At 46.8% G+C, this 20,784-nt stretch overlaps 1 protein-coding gene across 1 annotated transcript in view; it reads left to right on the forward strand.

Annotated features, from left to right (window-relative positions):
- The window catches only part of ZNF804A (zinc finger protein 804A), a 120,964-nt gene extending 100,693 nt beyond the window's left edge, over positions 1 to 20,271 (forward strand). Inside the window, exons 2-4 of the mRNA XM_059702522.1 lie at positions 6,365 to 6,508; positions 15,659 to 15,789; positions 16,610 to 20,271. Coding sequence (XP_059558505.1) covers positions 6,365 to 6,508; positions 15,659 to 15,789; positions 16,610 to 19,802 — 3,468 coding nt within the window. The 3' untranslated portion in view covers positions 19,803 to 20,271. The remainder of the gene's footprint in view (positions 1 to 6,364; positions 6,509 to 15,658; positions 15,790 to 16,609) is intronic.
- Positions 20,272 to 20,784: the final 513 nt, after the last annotated feature.

Consider the following 20,784-nt stretch of genomic DNA (forward strand, 5'->3'; position numbering starts at 1 on the left):
GAGAGAGAGTCATGGATCGGCTGCCTCCTGCTCGCCCCACACTGGGGATGGAGCCCACAACCCGGGCTTGTGCCCTGGCCGGGAATCAAACCCTGATGCTCAACCACTGAGCCATGCTGGCCAGGCTCACTGTATATTTTGATATAAAAAGGTTAAAATAATTTGGGGCACAGACCAATGCAATAAAAGCTAGAATCCTAACTGACTTTTGAGAGAGAGAGAGAAGGATGAAACATTTCTAAGGAAGATTTAGTTTCTAAAATGTCATAAATTGGAAAATCAAAGACGTGGTGGAGAATGTAGTGCCGGGAGTCCTCAGTTCGCATGCACTGTGATTCTCTCTGTGTCTGAGCGCCGTCTCTTCACGTGTAAAGGCCCCCAGGTGAGTGCGCTGGGCACAGGCGGCTGCTTGAGGCAGGTCCACCTCACGGTGCAGCCGCGCACTGAGGGAGCCCCCCCCCTCCTGCCCTCACTGCCCCTCAGCTCAGTGTGGCGTCGCTGTAGCCCTTGTGTAGCCTCTGTCAACACTATGGACAATGGCATCTTCCTGCCTGGCCCAGTGGTCGAGCGTCGACCTATGAACCAGGTCAGGGCTCGGTTCCCGGTCAGGCACAGGCCCGGGTGGCAAGCTTGATCCCCAGTGCGGGTCGTGCAGGAGGCAGCCGATCAGTGGTTCTCTCATCATTGATGTTTCTATCTCTCTCCTTCTCCCTCTTCCTTCCTCTCTGCTATCAATAAAAAAATATTTAAAAAAAATAAATGGCAACTTCCTGAAATATACAGGCTGACCAACAATCATACATTTAAATTAAAAAGACAGGTTTGGATGTTTTGCATTATCAGTATCCTGTATTTAAATGTTAATTAAGTTCGCATTTTAATTATTTTTAAACTTTTAATTGCTTTTAAAATCTGTGTGTGTTTGTTTTCACTGTGTGAGTTCTTTTAGGCCACCATGGGCTCCTCTGGCGGAGACGCTGTCAGGGTTACGGGGTAGCTCAGACAGAGCCCCCCCCTCCCCCCCAAAGTCAGACTCACTATACAGGGCCTAAGACCTCAGAGCCATTACCTAGCCCTTCCAGTCTTGCTTCCATCGTATGGAAAAGTGTAAACGGACAATCAGTGGGTCTGCGCTGCCTGTCAATCAAGCAGAGACAGGATTGAGTCATTACGAGCGTTTATTCCAATCCTGCGGGCAGCGTGGGAGAGCGGGTCATCCACAAAGGTCTGCTCTGCTTCCCCGCACACGCCAGCTGCCTATGTCGGGTAGAAGGACAATTACAGGGGAAGCAGGCAAAAGGGAAGGCCAAGCGGGCAGTTCACAGGTAATGGGGGCTGGAGCTTTGCAAAGGCCTGAGGGTATGCGAGGGCTGGGGGCCTTCGAAGGGCTGGCAGCTCTGGTTCCTGCAGCAAGGTAGTTCCTCTTTCCATGATCAGAGGCCGCTCCCTTACAGGGAGGAGGGGCCGCATTTCCGGGTGAGCGCCCAGGTCCACGTGCACCTCCCAGCAGGTTAGCGTGTGCCTCCTTTCATCAGAACGACGCAGTCACGGCTGACAGAGCACGATGAACATTTCTTACCTCCTGGCTGGTCCCCAGCACTGTGCTCCTGCCCCGTCACAAGGAGGCTACGCATGTTCAGCGAGGACTGGTGGTGTCAGGGCTGACGGAGCTGAGGGCAGTGCTCACGGGTGACCACAGCACATGTGCACGCTCCCCCCTTCCTCGTGGTGTCTTCTCCACCCCAACTCTGGTCCGACATTTTTCAAGTTAAAATGTTTCTCTTTGCAAAGTACCCTTTTCTCTTGGGTACTTGGAACCTATGATTATTTCCCAATGGGCTTCCCTGCTGGGCTAACCACGCGTCAGATGCACAGCCCAGCACGCCCACTGGGGTTGAAGACAAAGCAGAATTAGCCCCGGGCAGCGCCTGCTGGCCCCAGCGGGAGGGAGCAGGTCTCCGTACAGCGTTGCTCTTGTGTGGAAGCTGGGGCCGCATTTTCATCTTTGCAGGTGCCCAGGAACCCCTGCGATTTGACACCTACAGTGTCAGGCTTGCTTTTCTGAGAAAGTATTTTCTAAAAACGCATGGAGGTAAAAGTTTTAAGGACTATTATTTTACTTTATTTTCTTCTCAGCAAGACAGTTTCATTTTGTAGCCAGGAAATTAAAAAAAAAAAAAAAAAAAGGAAGACAGAAATGTATGACTTTAGGAAGTAGTAGAACTCCTCTAAAGTTCATTAGGAATCCATCTTTTCCTTTTATACATATAAACTAGAGGCCCGGTGCACGAAATTCATGCACGGGTAGGGTCCCTAGGCCTGGCTGGCGATCAGGGCTGAACAGGGCCTTCCGGCTGCCCGCGGGGGCCTTCCTTTGTTCTGCGCAGCCCCCTGGTGGTCAGCACACATCATAGCGAGCAATCGAACTCCCTGTCTCCTGGTTGAACTCCTGAGGGGACACTTTGCATATTAGCCTTTTATATACTTAGATTACGTTCTTAGGTGCTCATCTTATCACCCCTTGTCCACACGACCGTCCTGTTGAGTAATGTATCTTTTAGCAAATGTGCAAAACTTCTTAGGTGCACCCTTCCCAGAACGCAGTAATATGAAATACAGCGGGGCCTTGACTTACGAGTTTCATTCGTTCCGTGACGGAGCTCGTAACTCAATTACTCGTCTGTCAAATCTTAAAGTGAACGAGTGAGACACAGGATGCTGGGCTGATGTTGGCGTTCACTGTGACGTTCGCTGCGCCAACTGGCGGTGGGGTATCTGAAGCTGGCTCGTAACCCGAATTTTAGCTCGCAACTCAAAGCAAAAAACCGGCCGAGAGACAGCTCGTATCTCAAAAAACTCGTTCGTCGGGACACTCGTAAGTCCAGGCCCCACTGTATACGTATTTCTCATGTAATTCAAAACACCAGCTTGGCCTCTCAGAGGCCAGCCCTTGCTGAGGTTCCTCATGGACCCTTTCAGTCCAAGTCGCTGATGGGGAACAGGCGTCTTTGTTGAAGAGGGAGGACAAGCTTCAGGGAGGCAAACATTTTTGAAGAACGCACTTTGCCTAAGAACACAGGTTTGCTTTATTCAAAGATCACATGCTTTTGTGAAAAACAGAAGTAAGAAAACAATTATTGCTTCTCCGGAGGGATATCAACATTAGGAGGAAAAGTAAACTCACACCCTGAAAAGTAATCACCAAATATTTAAAGAGAGGAAATAGCTTAACTTAAAGTATAATTAATGGGGAAAATCAATGAGTTTGCAAAGAAATTGCTCTTCAAGAATGTTGTTTGGAGAAGTAATTCAGCTTTGAACCAAAATATGTTGCCATTATTACTTACATTGACTGGAATTTTATCTATGCTTTGCACATTTTAGCCATGAAGTCATGGTACTAATTTTTGTTTCATTTAAATTGGCTAATTCACAAAATAATACTTTAAAGATTTTATGAAATTCAGTAAGCAGTTTACATGTATGTGAGTAATTTTCATATTTTTAAGCTAACATTTTTAACATATTGGGGAAGTCATCAAAAAAATAGAGTCACCACAAATCTGTCAAGAAATGGTAAATTAATTCTTGAAATTGATGTAATTATGTAACAATTCGAGTGATTTTGCATTTTATCACCTCTTGCTATGCAGTTGATAAAACTAATAAGACATAGCAATAATTATTGTTTTTGAAGTGAGAAAGTGGGCAATGTGTTTATAGATTACTAGAGGCCTGGTGCACAAAAATTTGTGCACGGGGGGGGGGTTCCCTCAGCCCGTCCTGTGCCGTCTCTCAGCCTGGGACCCCTCGGGGGATGACCACCTGCTGGTTTAGGCCCACTCCCTGGGGGATTGGGCCTAAGCTGGCAATCAGACATCCCTCTGGCAGCCCGGGAGCCCTTGGGGGATGTCCACTTGCCAGCAGGGAGCAGACCTAAGCTGCAGTCAGACATCCTTAGTGCTGCTGAGGAGGCGGGAGAGGCTCCCACCACCACCGTTGTACTGGCAGCCATCAGCCTGGCTTGTGGCTGAGCAGAGCTCCCCCTGTGGGAGCACACTGACCACCAGAGGGCAGCTCCCGCATTGAGTGTCTGCCCCCTGGTGGTCAGTATGTGTCATAGTGACCAGTCATTCCCAGTCTTTCTGCTGTTAGGGTCAGTGTGCATATTACCCTTTTATTATATAGGATAGAGGCCTGGTGCGTGGGTGGGGGCCGGCTGGTTTGCCCTTCAGGGTGGGGGTCCCCACTGGGGTGCCACTGGGGTGCCTGGCCAGCCTGGGTGAGGGGCTGATGGCTGTTTTCAGGCTTGCCACACCACCTTTAGGGTGGGGGGTCCCCACTGGGGTGCCTGGCCAGTCTGGGTGGAGGGCTGATGGCCGTTTTCAGGCTGGCCAAGCCTCCCCAGCGACAGATGTTCCCAGCCTCTCCTTTTTTCCTTTATTTTTCTGGGATTTATTTACCTTCTATAATTGAAACTTTGTAGCCTGGAGTGGAGCTCAGAGCCAGCCAGGGCTTGGCTTCCTCCAAGGCTCCAGCTGAGTGGCCACGGCTGGCTGAAAGCAGGTATCTGGGGTTTGTTTAGCTTCTATAATTGAAACTTTATTGCTTTGAGTGTAGCTTAGAACCGGGCCGTGGCAGGCGGGGAACCTCCGCTCCCTCCATCACTGGAGCGAACAAGCTTCCTGTTCACTCCAGCTCCGTGGCTGCCAGCCGCTATCTTTATTGGCAGTTAATTTGCATATCTCACTGATTAGCCAATGGGAGGCGTAGCGAAGGTATGGTCAATTACTATGTTTGTCTATTATTAGGTAAGATGGGAGATGTATTTATCTGGTACTAAAAGGTCTACTACCAGGTATACAAACAGATCATGTGAAATTATAATATAGGATGTGGACACAAATACTTAGTACAATCATGTAAGGCAAGAATTTGTTATTAATTGGATTATAGTTGGTATACCACTTTTAAATTTTGTAGAAGTAATTTACCTATTTTAATATATATTTACTGATTTCAGGGAGGAAGGAAGAAGGAGAGAGAGATAGAAACATCAATGATGAGAGAGAATCATCGATCGGCTGCCTCCTGCACGCTCCCTACTGGGGATCGAGCTCCCAACCCGGGCATGTGTCCTGACCTCCTGGCTCATAGGTCGACGTTCAACCACTGAGCCATGCCAGCTGGGCTTATAGAAGTAATTTAAACATTTAAACTATGTGTCTTTCCCAGCCTTTATATTTGGTAAAAAAGACAATTATCATGGCCACAAAGAGGACTATGCCATTTAATCTCTGTGTTCCAGTCCCCTTGAGTGTTCAAGAGCAGCATGTCAGGCCGGGGGATATGTTACTTTGGATTTTAAAGGAATTGAGTAGGAGAGGATCTGTACATTAGAAGTTTAATGTAGCCTGTGGTAGGGATTGACGTTTAGGTCTTCATAGCAGCACTTCAGTGAAAGACTTGGACAGGGTTTCCACACATAAAATGTATTCATGTCTGGCAATGTTAGCGTTTAAGGAGGCATGAAACAGCAAGTACATTTAGATTTAAGAAACCCTAAAAGCCACAGTCAAACATTGTGCTATCTTTGGCTTGTAAATGAACGCGGATGAGAACTGGCTGCATTTTTCATCGTTCCCGGGGTTTGGTGATAGAGCCATCTTTATTTATGATGAGCGCAGTCTGCTTAGACAGTTCAATCATCTTCAGTTTAGGTAAAGCGCTGGCAGAAAGGCATCTGACTGCTTGAAGACTAGAGTCTATTTGAATGTTCAGCGTAAATTGACCTGAGTCGCGATGAACACATTAGTCCAATGAAATCTAGTTGTGATGGATATGTTACTCGATAGATATTTAAGGAGACAAACAAGCAAACACAAATACAAAAACTTGAATGTTGATGTCATCCATATGGACTTGGTAAAAAAAAAAAAAAAGACACATTTTAGAGTTGTTCAGGATTTAGTTAGATGTTTCCTGTTAACTGACTGTTGAGTCAACATAGCTCTATGATTGTCATTTGTTTCTGTGCTGTCGTGGCGTCGTGGCATCGTGGCGTCATGGCGTCGTGCTGTCGTAGCATAGCAACTTGTTGGAGCAAGGGCTTCCATTTTTTTCTGTGGCTTATTTTTCTTCTCAGTGTTTCTTCTGTTCTCCCCATCACTTATTTTGGCTGCTCTGTTAACCTTTCATTTTCTTTAACTCAAAATTCCTTCTCATTTGGTTGGTTGGTGCTGGCTTTATTGTTCTGGTTGCCCGTGAAGTAAAGTTTCTTACTCTTCTCAATTAGTTGACAACCATCAGAACGAAATAAACGCAGGGGAGAGCTGACGGCTCCTCCTTTGACACTGTGTTTCAGGATTATGCGGAGAAGGAGAACACCATCGCCAAAGCGCTGGAGGACCTGAAGGCCAATTTCTACTGCGAGCTCTGCGACAAGCAGTACCACAAGCACCAGGAGTTCGACAATCACATTAATTCCTATGACCACGCGCACAAGCAGGTGAGAACGGGCCCGAAAACATGCTGTGGCTGCACTTTTCTCTAACGATTTCAATTGTGTAGACTTTATGCATAAGACATTTTTTATTTATTTTTCTTTGTTAAACAATTTTTAGAGATAGTCCGGGATGATAAGTTAATGACATAGTAAGAGACTTTTTTTAAAAGCACCAAATGTAAAGTCTGAAATAAACAATTAATACAGAGATACTATTCACTAGCCTTTTAGTGATAGGCAGTATTTTCAAAAATTATATTCTGCAGGTTGGGATCTGTTAAATATATTCAAATGCACAAGTGTTTAGATATTTTAATTAGCTAATGATATTTACCAAATATAAATGAATTTACTTCTAGTTCTTTATATAAAGCATTTACTATAAATCGGGGGTCGGGGGGGTCGGAATGAGATGCTAAAAATAACCAGGGTGATTGGTTAAATGAGTACTGAATGTGTGCCTAATTTAGTTTATTTTAATGTTGTTGTATTTCCCTATCTATTGTAAATGCAAGGTGGATTTTTTTTCAATATTCTGCAAGCATGAGTTCGAAGGAGTGATGGACTCAGCAGTCAAGTTACTGATACAGATTGCCTTTTCCCGTCCACTTTACGCTTATCGGTGCTCCTGTGCTGGCCAGCACACTGGTGTGCTAGCACCTAGAAGTCTCCATTATCATCCGTTAAAGACATCTTCCTTTATGGCCATCACTCACCAGTATCACCCATTACTGTCAGTTTAGTGTTGTTTAGCATAAGTAAGAAGAGTGGGGAGAAATGACCACCTAAGTGCTTATGAACCTGTTGTATATATATTTTCTGTGATTCCTTTCATTCTCTCATATCAACAGCTGTGCTCAGGCAGGCCGCATAGGCCCAGAGTTAGCTTCCTTCACAGGCGTGGCTGGCTGAGCACGTAAAGGCTGGCCTGGCCTTTCTTCTTCCTGGTCGTAGCTCCTTGGCACACCAGTTGAGGGGAAGGTTTTGGTGGAAATAACATCCATTGTCTTCCTTAAAAAGGCATGCCTATGCATACATCACTGCTTGATTTGAACAATAAAATCCATCAGGAAAGAGTATTGATTTCATTCTGCATTTCCTGGCGTTTGCTTTATGAAATGATTCTGGAATGTTGTTTCCAATGGGGTTGATACATCTGAGAAAATTGTTCCTCTACCTGAAAACGTAAGATGTATGATTACACACGTTTCATCGTGTACACTGGGTACTGGGAAATGGGTGTGCCTTTGTGTGCTTGTTTGGAGAATATCTTACCAGCTATTGCTTACCCTCTGCTTCATTCAGCCATAGGTACTACAAGATCACACTCACTGAGACGATCATAGGACCTTCCCTGTTCCGTTCAATGACATTCGTGACGTTAGGGTACGATAGACTGTCCAGAGGTCAGCTGGGCCATCAGGCAGGATCTAGGCTACTCTTCTGAAGTTGAGGCTCACTTTAAATTAAATAAAATGTGTATGTTTGTATTGCTTTCAGAGAGGAAGGGAGAGAGAGAAACATCAATGATGAGAGAGAATCATTGATTAGCTGCCTCCTGCATGCCCCACACTGGGGATGGAGCCCACAGTCCAGGCAGGTGCCTTGACCAGAATAGAACCATGACCTCCTGGTTCATAGGTCAATGCTCACCACTTAGCAACACAGGCCGGGCCAGAAGGTCACTTTTGATAACACCCGTGGGCTTTGGACCCTAGAGGGAGACACACCATCTAAATCACCGTGAACGCTGGTGGAGAGCAGAGGCGCCATTCATTGATTTAATATGAGACGATGCTGTAAGTATTGGAAATACTTGCAGTTGCACACTTAACACGTCCATTTTGAAGCTGTATGAACCTGCATGTACATGTGTATTTGAGAGCATTTGGGGACCTGGGGCTGCTCCATCATGAGCATCTGCTACAGCAGAAGCTGTGTGTGTGTTTCTTTCGATGGTATTTCTGTTGGTTTTAGATGCACAGCTCAGTGACGAAACAGGCATCTACGTTACACAGTGTTCCCCTCGATAGTCCCAGTGCCCAGCCAGCCGGTCTGTAGTCACCACAATATGAGTGACTGTGCGCCCTGTGCTGCACCTCATCCTGGGGCTACTTGGTACCTGCCAGTCACACTTCTCACTCCCTTCACCCCTCTCACCCGGCCCAGCCCCAGGCCTCCCTGGAAACGCCAGTCCCTTCCGCTCTCCGCTCTTCTCTCCGTATCTTTAATCCCCGCCTTCCCAGGGCTCTGGGTCTGCATCACGAATGAGCGTTTGGGCAGGTGACTTTTACTGGCCTTTCTGGATCTCAGATTCACGAATTCTGTGTCAGCAGGTGTCATGCATAGGTAGGGCCTGTATGCTCACCCGTAAAGAATCAATTTGTATTTAATTTTCGGTTCCGGATGTTCTAAGTGCTTCTCTCATATAAAAAGATTAGACAGAATTGCCTGGCCAGCGTGGCTCAGTGGTTGAGCGTCGACCTATGAACCTAGAGGGCACAGTTTGATTCCCGGTCAGGGCACAGGCCCGGGTTGCAGGCTCCATCCCCAATGTGGGGTGTGCAGGAGGCAGCCAATCAGTGACTCTCTCATCATTGATGTTTCTATCCTCTCTCCCTTTCCCTTCCTCCTTCCTCTCTGAGATCAATAAAAATATATTTGTAAAAAAAAAGAATAGTAACCTCAGAGTGTGGTGTGGCCGCAGCAGACGTGTATGTCCCCAGTTAGACTCTGAGGCCAGGGAAGGAGAGTGAAGATACCGAGGGTCATGAGGTTGCTAACTGCCATCTGATGACGTATGCATTCACCACAGAAGTACATCTCTTCTTATGCCAGAATAATTCTTAAAGAAACATACCCGTAAGGAAAAATGGAAAAATACCATAGAGTGGAAAATAAAAGTGCAGTTCTTCTGATTTACCTGACAAAAAGGAATATCACGGACATTTTGTGTATTTTCTAGCATTTTTTCTATAGATACAGAGACATTTGGTAATGCATCTATGGATGTATTTGGTGCATTTATTGCTATAGATGGTGGTACAGTTGATGACGTTGTAAAATTATTAGTGTGCTATTTTTTAAAATACTATCATAATACAACAATATTTCTAATATTTTACAACTGTTAGCACTATTGGTAGCAGCCACATTAGTATCTCCTTACAAAACTGAATCGTAATTCTTAACTGTTCTTCAGTTTCTGGCCACTCAGGTTGTTTTTGCATTTTTTAAAAATACAAGTGTCGATGCTCTTACACTGGCGCCTCCATGGCTCCCCCTGTACGCCCAGAGGTCGTACTGAAATTTCTGTGAGCAAATGTGTAAAGTCTTCTGTCATGTGAGAAAGTTCATCATCGCCCTCCTGTGCGGATTCAATCCGACGAGCATTCATGGCACTTACAACGCACGGGGTGCCTCTGACTCAGCACTTAGGAAAACGAACCGAATGGCCATAGAGTCCGTGCTAGACATGACAGATTGCAGAGACTTTCCTATTCGAACTAGCATGAGATTTCTGTCCACGAAGAGAAACTTGAGTTAATGGAACTTAAAGAAGGAGTGGCCTGGGGGAGAGATAATGTTCAGATCTGATATGCATTAAGAGATTAGATTCCTTTAAAGCTGCCAGGAGAGAAGTCCAAATGCTGCGCATTCGTGATGGTAATGGGAAAAGAAATGTAAGAAGAGTCCTCCACAAGTTCACTCAGCATAATAGCATTGATTAAATAATGGCTGGAAGGAAATTACACAGTGAAGTGTGATCCATTCACTCGCATACCTTAACCTCCTCTGAAGGAATACATTTGCTGACATTCTAAAGCACTCACTGAATGCTGTCTTCCAAGAAGGCTAAATTGATTCAGGAAATAGAGTTGGTGATTGAGTTGTAATTCTTTGAGGATATTACTTCTCTGCAAGATAGAAAGCATACTTAGATTTTTTTCAAAAGCCATGGAAAATAGTTCTTGATAGAAGCAGCTCTTGGGAATTCAAGGGAAATTTCAAGCCTGTGGAAACAGTAATAGCGGGTAATATATTAACTTACTAAGAAGCACATAACTAGAAATGGAGGTATTGGAACCATTCAAAAGAATAATGAATTTACTTGTAGAAGGAAAAACACTTAACAAGGCCATTCTTATTGCTCTAAACATATTTTATTCAACACCGACTAAATCCATCCTAAAAGATGGCAATAGAAACATTGATCTAAAAATGTGAAATTAGTAGGAACTTAGATAACATCAGAGACTTCAGAGGAGGAGAAAGTGGTCTAAGACTATGAAGTGAATCATCCAGTCTCACATCTCCTAAGTGGGTATATAAGTTAAGATTATAGTCAGTGCCAGTCAGGGAAAACTCAAGTATAGCTGGCTTATGTTTTATTTTTCTCTCCCAAGTGACATAGGTAGTCAGTCCTAGGATGAAGCAAGTGTCAATGTTCTTATACTCGAGCGTCCATCGCTTTCCCTGAACTGCCAAAGATCGTATTGAGATTTCTGCTCACAATTTTGTAAAGTCTTCTATTGCATAGGAAAGTTCATCACCGCCCTCCTGTGCCAACTCAATCGAAAAGCATTCATGGGCACTTACAGTGCATGAGGCGCTTCTGATGCAAGAGCCCAATCTATATTTATAAAAGGCTAATATGCAAATTGTCCCCTCGGGAGTTCGATCGCTCGCTGTGACGTGCGCTGACCACCAGGGGGCGGCACGGAACGAAGGAAGGCCCCGGCCGGCAGCCAGAAGGCCCCGATCGGCCCTGATCGCTGGCCAGGCCTAGGGACCCTGCCTGTGCACGAATTTCTGCCTGGGTCTGTAGTGATGCTGCAGGGAGTTGGTTTGTCTCCCTCTGTCAACCTTTGCTGTCAGACGGCAGCCTCGCAGCGGAAAGCTGGCTGCCGCTCACCTAGGACTCACAATGGCACGTTGGTGGGAAGCAAACCTGGTTAAAGAAACAGAAAGGGAATGTCTCTTCTGAGACTTGACTTTTTTTTTTTTTTTTTAGGGTTATCTGCCTCAGCAATATTTGCTTATCATTCAGGTAGTGAGAACGGTCACAGAGCCACTCGTACTTACACAGGAGGCTGCGATCCTTACTGTTTTAGTTGAGTAGCGTCCTCTCCCCCAATGCTTGAGTTCTGTTAGTGAAATAGAGGGTGTCATCAGGGAGGGCAGTTGGCAGTGTTCACACCGTCACAGCCAGACCGCCCACCCTTCAATCAGAGCAGTGCGCGTGGAACCCCGACGATGGGTACGGCATTCCATCCATCCGGCTGCTTCTGGATTGTGGTTTCGACAGAAGCATCGCATGGAGGGAAGACAAGTCTGTATCCAAAGTTGGTGTCCGTCCCTGGGCGGCCAAACTGCTGCCCTTTTCAGGAAGGAAACTGCCCAATGCCATCACCTGCCTCCGGGCGACTGGCGGACGCCCTCACCAATGGTGCCGGGTGGGGCTGGGCTGTCTCTGCTGCCGGCAGATGGCACTCAGCGGGTCGCCCCTGGGGAGAGAAGGTCCGCATTGCTGAGACCCTGACCAAGGGCCCAGCCTGTTCTACCGCTCGCGTGTGGCTCAGGACACGCCTCTATAATGTCCTTAGCTTCAGTGTTGTCTTCTCTGAATAAGGAAGCAATGCTGGCTTGGCTGCTCATATGTTTCTTTTTCAATAAAAGAAATGAATATAATATTGCTTAACAAATTCTATCAAACAACATCAGTTCTAAATAATCACAGATGGCTAATATGTACATAAAATATTCCATCTTGTTAAACACATGAATTCTAGGCAAAGTATTCATTATACACCACTTCCTTTGTTAATATATTTTTGTTGGTTGATTTCAGAGAGGAAGGGAGAGGGAGTGAGAGTTAGAAACACCAGTGAGGATAGACAATCATTGATCAGCTACCTCCTGCACACCCCACACGGAGGATTGAGCCTACAACCCGGGCATGTGACCTGACTGGGAATGGAACCGTGACCTCCTGGTTCATAGGTTGATGCACAACCATTGAATCACACTGGTCGGGAGATACATCACTTATTGACTAGCAATTAAGTATATTAACAGTGATGATACCCAACATTGGATATGATATTCTATATCACTGGTTCTCAACCTTCCTAATGCCACGACCCTTTAATACAGTTCCTTATGTTGTGGTGACCCCCAATTTCATTGTTACAAATTGAACATAATTAAAGTATAGTGATTAATCATAAAAACAATATGTAATTATATATGTGTTTTCCGATGGTCTTAGGCGACCCCTGTGAAAGGGTCGTTTGACCCCCAAAGGGCTCGCGACCCACAGGTTGAGAACCACTGGTCTATATAATAAAAGCTTAATAACCTAAGTGTCCGACCATTTGACCATTTGACCAGTCACTATGAAGCACACTGACCACCAGGGGGCAGAAGCTCTGACTGGTATGTTAGTTTGCTGCTGGGGTTTGGCTGATCGGGACTGGGCGAGACTGGCCAGACATGCCCTGGAGCTTTCCCGCGGCCCCAGTCATGCACTGGTGGGGTCCCTTGGCCTGGCCTGCACCCTCTCACAATCTGGGACCCCTCAGGGATGTTGGAGAGCCGGTATCAGCCTGATCCCTGCAGGCCGGGCCAAGGGACCCCACCAGTGCACGAATCTGTGCGCCATGCCTCTAGTATACTCATATACTCCTGGGTGGAGTTTAAAATGGTGTACAGTTATAAACAGCATTTTGGAAAACCTAAAAAAATGCACATGTGTAACTTTTATTCCAATAGTTCTGTTTGTAGCAACCACCTACCTTTTGGGTATAAATAGATATACAAAATATAGACGTAAGAATGTTGGTGAAACTCTGGTTTGCAGTTGTAAAGCAAAGTAACTTACCTAAAAGTTTAATGATGAGTTATCTAAATGAGTCAGTGCCTCTCTCTCTGTCCCTCTTCTTACGCTGATTAAACCTTTGCCAGTCTAATGTAAAGGCAGGACCGTCATAACTTTGCCAGCAATCCGACACCTGACACCGTGGACTTCCCGAGACCATGTTTGAGATTGACGACGTGTGTGCCCTGCGGCATTTGGTTCTCCAAAGATTAGTAGAAGGAAGTCAGCGGGAAGGGGCATGGGCCTTCTGAGACGGCGTCATAACCAGAGAATAGTGATGCTGTAGGTTTTTCCTTTCTCTGCGTGCACCTCTATTGAATTATCTGCCAGTGCGCATTACACTGTGATTTGTGATACAGTAGCTAGACCACATCCTTCTACTAACTCCTCTCAGCATTCTAATTTTCTAATTCTTGCTGACTGCCATTCCTGTCTTGACATTTATCACTAAGGATTTCTTTTGAGGGATTCTCAATAAATTGTTGCGGAAGCTTTAGAAATAGCATTGACATTTCCAGAAAGCCTCACTGCTATTATCTTGTATATTTATTTGTGTGGAACTTAAGTTTTCTTTCTATTTGGCACTCTCAAAAGAATGTACTTGGTTTCTACTATTTACTTTTCAAAATTACTCTCCTGGGTATAAAATACGACGTAGGACTTTATTTTTGCTGCAGAAAAATACAAGAAAGGATACAGAGACGGATAAATTCTAGCCTAAAACTAACCAACATGTTTGGACAGGCCTATGAGCTCAGTTGCTGGCTATGCCCTAAGTACGAGGTAAGCTGTTTCACTTTACTAGGAAGGCTGTCGCTGAGATGAGGGAATTGTGTACAGAGAGGAAGACTGAGATCAACAGAACACTTTGTTTTTAAATCATTATTTTAAAATATTTAAAATAATTTTTAAAATAATTATGCACATCTTATAGAAATCCCATCAATTAAATATTAAAGTTTACTTGAAGCTTAAGCTAAGATACTACGCAGGTGAAATTAAGCAGATACATTATTATTTTATTAGTATTACTTCAATTGTTAAGGGAGGAAAATTCCTCACTTGAAGGATCTAAAAGGATTCACATATAAATCAACAAATATTTATTAAACAGTCATATAATACACCAAGCCTAAGCCTTGGCACACATCAGCGTATATGTATAAGGCATTTATTAAAACTTTGTTCAATCACTTCCTAATGTGATGAATATATGTTTTATTCTCTTAGAGTCTTACTCTAAGGCTACACAACACCACAACTGGATAATGACATGAGCTTCATGAGAAGATATAGTACCTTAATCATTTTTTTAAAATATATTTTATTGATTTTTTACAGAGAGGAAGAGAGAGGGATAGAGAGTTAGAAACATCGATGAGACAGAAACACCGATCAGCTGCCTCTTGCACATTCCCCACTGGGAATGTGCCCGCAACCAAGGTACACGCCCTTGACCAGAATCGAACCTGTGACCCTTGAGTCCGCAGGCGGACGCTCTATCCACTGAGCCAAACCGGCTAGGGCCTTAATCATTTTTAATAACGATACACTGTGACTGTGAAAGACTGCAGTGAGATATTCGGGACATGGGATCACTTTGGTGTCTCTTCAATACTGCCACCTGCTGTTTATCGATTCTGTTCCAGTTGACATACTCTTTCTAGCCTTAAACCCCCCCAATGAGCCCGTTAATACAGATGAAAAATACACCTAATGTAAAAAGAGTTCACACAAAACATTACTAATTTTATTCTCATATCTAGAATTATTTGGGAAATATACCTAATATGTGAGAGGAGGGATTGTTTTAAATGCCCTTAGTAAAGGCCATTCATCTTATGGGTTAACGTAAGGCATTTACTCTTTGTAGAACATATAAAACTACCCGATGCCTATGTTGTCTATAACTGAAATACACAAGCTAATTTTGTTTGATAATCAGGGGTTTGCAGGATTCCCACCGTTTGTCTGAATTAGGCGGAGAACCTTGGCAGGAAACGGCCAAGCCGCAGCAATGCAAGCTTTCGGTTCCTCTCACCTACGGCTTGGGGAGGTCTTTTCATATAATACAGTAATATGTTCGGGCATTTTCTCAAGCCGGAAGGGTCAGAACATATTTTTGTCTGAAGCGGGTTGTCACAAGCGTGGTGTTTCCCTTAAATGAGGTGAAAGAAAGTGATGTATTGGGAAAGTTCAACAGTAGAAACAATAGCAACTTGAACATTGTCGTCGACCCAAGTACTACTCATCTTTCCCTATTTTTTCAATAGAGGCTCAAAGAACTGAAACAAAGGGAATTTGCGCGAAACGTAGCCTCCAAGTCCAGGAAGGATGAAAGGAAGCGGGCGAAGGCCCTGGAGCGCCTCCACCGGCTGGCCGAGCTGAGGAAGGAAGCCGCGCGGTGAGTGTGCAGGAGCGGGCACCCGCTCCTACAATGTAATGACAAAAGCAGAGAGAGAACACAGACATCAAAGAGACATTATTTATTTCTGTGTCAGAATAAGGCTCGCATTCCCGTGCTTCCCTTGAGGTTTAATTACCAGGCGCTGCTCACAAATTGTGGGAAGTCACAGCAAAGGGAAAGAGAGGCCTTTTTTGCCTGGCCGGTGTGGCTCAGTGGTTGAGCGTCAACCTAGGAACCAGGAGGTGTCAGTTCAATTCCCGGTCAGGGCAAGTGTCCAGATTGCAGGTTGGATCCCCAGTGTGGGGCCTACAGGAGGCAGCCAGTCAATGATCGTCTCTCATCATTGATGTTTCTATCTCTCTCTCCCTCTCCCTTCCTCTCCGAAATCAATAAAAATATATAATGGAGGGTTTTCTTTAATTCCCTCCATAATCTCCATGTAGTATTACTGATGTTAAGTCTTTGTGAATTAAAAGTAATTTTATTTTAGAAAATTCTGCAATACTTCGCAGTGTCACTGAGGAGATTACAGGGGTACACAGTCTTGGCCAAGGGCACTGGCTGAGAGCCTGGGGCTACGCTGGCCTTTGCTGTAAACAGCTCTCCCACTTCCTTCCTGCCAGCACCTCCATGTTACCCCACACAGTGACGAGACATGCGATTGCCCCCTGGAAGCCGCCTGAGCCGGTGGCGGTGATTCCTTCCCGGAGATTCAGAAGGTTGGGGAAAAATGTTACAGACACATTTCCCAGGTGAACGTGCTTGAGTATTTCCCGAATGCACCCCCTCTAACGCGCACGCCTGCCGCTCTTTGCAGTGCTCCCGGAAGTGGCCCCATGTTCAAGTCCACGACGGTGACGGTGGGAGACACTCGCGATGGCCTGCCCCGGGGAGCTGTTGTGGATTCAGTTCACAGCCAGGAGGGTGTCAAGTGTCCTTGGGGTCCCAGTGCAGAGCCTGCGGAAGAGGTGAGCGCTGTGGCTGCCGACCCAGGGAGTGCACGTCATCCTGCAAAGACCCACCAGCTCGGGGAGCGCGCCCAGGGCGTCCGGGGACTCAGGACTGGCTTCTCTTTCGCGTTTCCCAAGAAAGCGTCCCTGAGGCTGGAGTCCTCGGCCGCAGCCTTCACCGAGAGCAGCGACGATGCCTCCCTGGACAGAGGGCTGGGGAGGCGAAGCCGGTTTGTCCCCGGCCCTTGTCATCTGCAGCTGCCTTCACCGACAGACGTGCTCTTGAGCCTCGAGGAGAAGGCTCCCTTTCTCCCTCCCCCCGAGGGCGCGTGCCGTTGCACAGAAAAGGCTCCACCGCAGGAGATGACAGAGGTTGCTTGTGAAAAAGACACATTTTTATTACCTTCCTCTCGCCAGTTTCAACTCCCGCTGTCCTCGGACGCAGGCCATTGCCAAACGTCGGTGGCATCCGCAGATCCAGCTCCCCCGGAAGATGCTGCTATGAATGAAGACATGTCTGAGGATCTTGCCGTTTCCGAGTCTTCAGGAAGTAGGGGCGCAGCTCTAGATGGGGCTCCCGACCGCACGGCTTTGCCAGCGGCCCCAGCGGAAAGTGCGAAGGACGATGAAGCACCCGCCATCGAGGCTGAAACTGAACCCCGTGGTCCCGAGGGGCTGGCCCCTTCCCTTTCTGAAGAGGGCACCGTAGCTTCACGTAAAACGCCAGACTTCTCCAAAAGGCCCTGTGAGCCCTTTGTTCCTGTGCTTAACAAAGACGGGTCCGCCGTTCTGCAGTGGCCGTCGGAAATGCTAGTTTACACAGCTGCTCAGCCACCCGTTTCCTACAGCTGCAACCCTCTCTGTTTTGACTTTAAGTCCACTAAAGGGAACAGCCACCTCGAGAAAAACCAGCCGCCCTTCCGTGGCCTGTGTCCCCAGCAGAAGGGGGGAGACGTTTGCAAGAGACCGGCCTGGGATGGCAAGGGCAGCGCTGTCACAGGCCCCACAGGGTATGACGGTGGAGAAAGCAGAAACGAACCTGCCCCGGTCACTCCTCTTCTGGCTGAAGATTCTCTCTCCAGTGGTTGTGATCCTGGAAGAAATGGGAATATCGATCAGAGGTATAAACATAGTTCCTGTAGGAGCAGAAAAACAAAAAGATACCATTTTATTCAAAAACAAACAAAACAGAATACTCATGAGAAATGCCACAAAACAAGGTTGAAAGATACGCATGAACACCGGTTCCATAAAAGTAGAAGAAAGAAAAAACGAAGGAAGTTATGTCACCACCATCGTGGGGAGAAAGCCAAAGAATCAACAACTCCCTTCAAAATGGAGACAGGAAATAGTTGCACTGACACAGCTAGGAAAAACCCGCTGGAAGCGATTTCAGAAAAGCGGGATTTGGCTGAGGAGCCACTGTTAGACGCACATCCACCGCCTGATAAAGAGCCCGCATCAGCATTTCCGTTCTTACGTGAAAATAAAGAAACGTGGAAAACATGGAACGCCGAACACAGTCATAATGACGCCATCAGTTCTAAAAATCACTGGACAAAGAACTCGGCTGTTTTAAATGGACAGTCCAGTCCTACAATGATGCACTCTGGGAAATGTAGTTTAACACCCTCCAGAACTTCCTGCAGTTGCAAAGCCACGGTGCCCAGCTGTGGTCAGGACCACGGATGCGTCTTTCTTCCAAAGGCCACCAGAGGTGTGCCCCCGAACCAGGCCGTCAAGCGAGGCTATAATTCTCTCGTCAGTGAAACCGAAAGATGTTATCGAAAACGAAGACCGCATTCATCTTCTCCCTCTTCGGATGAAAGTCTAAATGCACAGCATGCTTTACCAGGAGAATTTGGGGCGCCACCCCGAGCTCCTGCACCCTTCAGGCCTAGAAGGAGACGGAGGAGGAAAAGAGGCCGGTTCCGCCCCAAACGTGGAGCCCTGGTGCTCGGGGAGCGAGCAGACCCCCCCGGGAAGGCGGTAGGACAGGCGGGCGGGCTGATGAGCGCAGACACGAAAGAGGAACTAAACCCACAAGACATGGCAGGTGTCGACAGGAGCTCAGAGCAAACAGACCCCGTAACACACAAGCTGACCTCACGCCCCAGCAGCCCCCTTCCTTCAGGAAGCGATGGGGGAGCTGAGCGTGTGGTCGCCGAGGCCCCCTCTGGCTCGAGGCCCGAGGTTTCCGATGAGCCCACCTCTGTCCCTGCAGCTGGCACCCCCGCAGAGGAAGTGGCCGGTGCCCGGCTGGGGCGCCAGGAGGGAAGCCAGACTGTGCCGATCAGGGAAAAGCAGGTGCCGCCTGCGGAGAAGACCTGCCAGCAGCCCCCGCCCAAGGCGCTCCTTTGCCACCACGAGCTGGAGCTGGCCCAGGCCCTCCCCCAGGGGAAGGTGGCCGCGGCCGAGGCCTCCCCCGAGTGGCTGTGTCTCCCTTCAGGAATTCTTCACGCTCCCCCACCGCTGCCCTTCAAAGAAGCACAGGTCAGTGGCCACGCCTTGGTCACCACGGAGCAAATCCTGGCTCCGTTGGCTCTGCCCGAGCAGGCGTTGCTGATCCCCATAGAAACCCCTGACAAATTCAAAGCTCTCCCCTGCGAGGTCTACCAGCACATCCTCCAGCCGGGCCTGCTGGCCCACAAGGTCAAGCTCGCCTTCCCGGCGGCGGCCCTGGCCCCGCCCAGCGCGCCTCTGCAGCCTCTGCCTCTGCAGCAGCCCCTAAGCTCTACCTCTGTCACCACCATCCACCACACCGTCCTGCACCATCAGACGGGCACCGTGAAGGTGCTTCAGCCGCACCCACGGTTCCTGTCCCAGGTCCCGTCTCTCACCAGGACATCCTTACCTCAAACTGCCATCTCAAGAGGACCCCTGGGCACCAGGCTCTGTCCCGGGAACCCGCCCACGTTAGTCGCCCCTCCTCCGATGCCCATCATTCCAGCCTCAGTCCTTCATCCCAGCCCCTTGGCCTTCCCCCCTCTGCCCCAGGCCCTCTTCCCCTCCCTGCTCGCCCCCCACCCCGCCGTCATCCCGCTCCAGCCCCTGTTCTAGTCACACCCTCAAAGGGAAAGAAATCAATGAAAACGGTGGCTGTGTGCGTGGGTGCTCATCCAAGGGGGGCGCTGCCCGTTGAATGGTGGGGAGGAGCCGGCCAAACCATGCCTCGCGGATAGGAAAGCCCTTCCTGTGAGTCCAAGGATGCAATGAGTTCCTAGTTTCTGACATAGAATATTATCAAGGCACTGAATCTTTCAAAATCAATACAATATATGCTGTATATTAAGTCGATGTCTTAAGAGTATGTATAATGTACATAAAATATATTTATAGGGCTGTAATGTATGTTGTAAAGTATGCTCTTTGGTTTTTGTTTATTTTTTTAATCTTTGTGTATTTGCACCTATTCAATGTTTAGACAAAGCTGATGGCACTATGTTTTGTACCATGTTCCTTGAAACTGGAAATTCAGTGAAAAATATATCTTGCAATAAATTTTTGTTAAATATTTAAGTAAAACAAACTTTTGTTTTTAGTTGGTTTTACTATTAGGGAATGTATAGTAACAGTCGGTTTCAGACTTATACTATTTCTTCTATCCGTAGACGTTTCTGACCCTCAGAGTTCTGCAAGGTGTCTCCTGAGTTCAATCAGTACTTCAACTTCGACACGCTCTTTCAGACTAAATGTAGCGGGTCCGTCTGCTTTTCTGTTTGTTCTAATGCTGTTATACTCAGAGTTTTCTAAATGTCCTGAACAACTGGCTCTCCAGACAATAAACATGGAAATTCATGTGAAAATAATGTTGTATTTGGAGATAGAATTAACTCAACCTATGCAAAGTACATAGTATTCTTCCAGGAACTGTAAAGCTAGTAGACAAATAGTAAGTTCTTATAACATTTTTTTATGTTAAAATTCTCAGCTTCACTATATTTATTTTCTACCGTTGCAGGGAATATACATACATAAGGATTTTAGTACAGCTTAAGGAATAGATTTAATTCAGAAGTCACTCTCCATTCTGTGACATCTT

Source organism: Myotis daubentonii, chromosome 7 (genome assembly GCF_963259705.1).
Source record: "Myotis daubentonii chromosome 7, mMyoDau2.1, whole genome shotgun sequence".
Lineage (NCBI taxonomy): Eukaryota > Metazoa > Chordata > Mammalia > Chiroptera > Vespertilionidae > Myotis > Myotis daubentonii.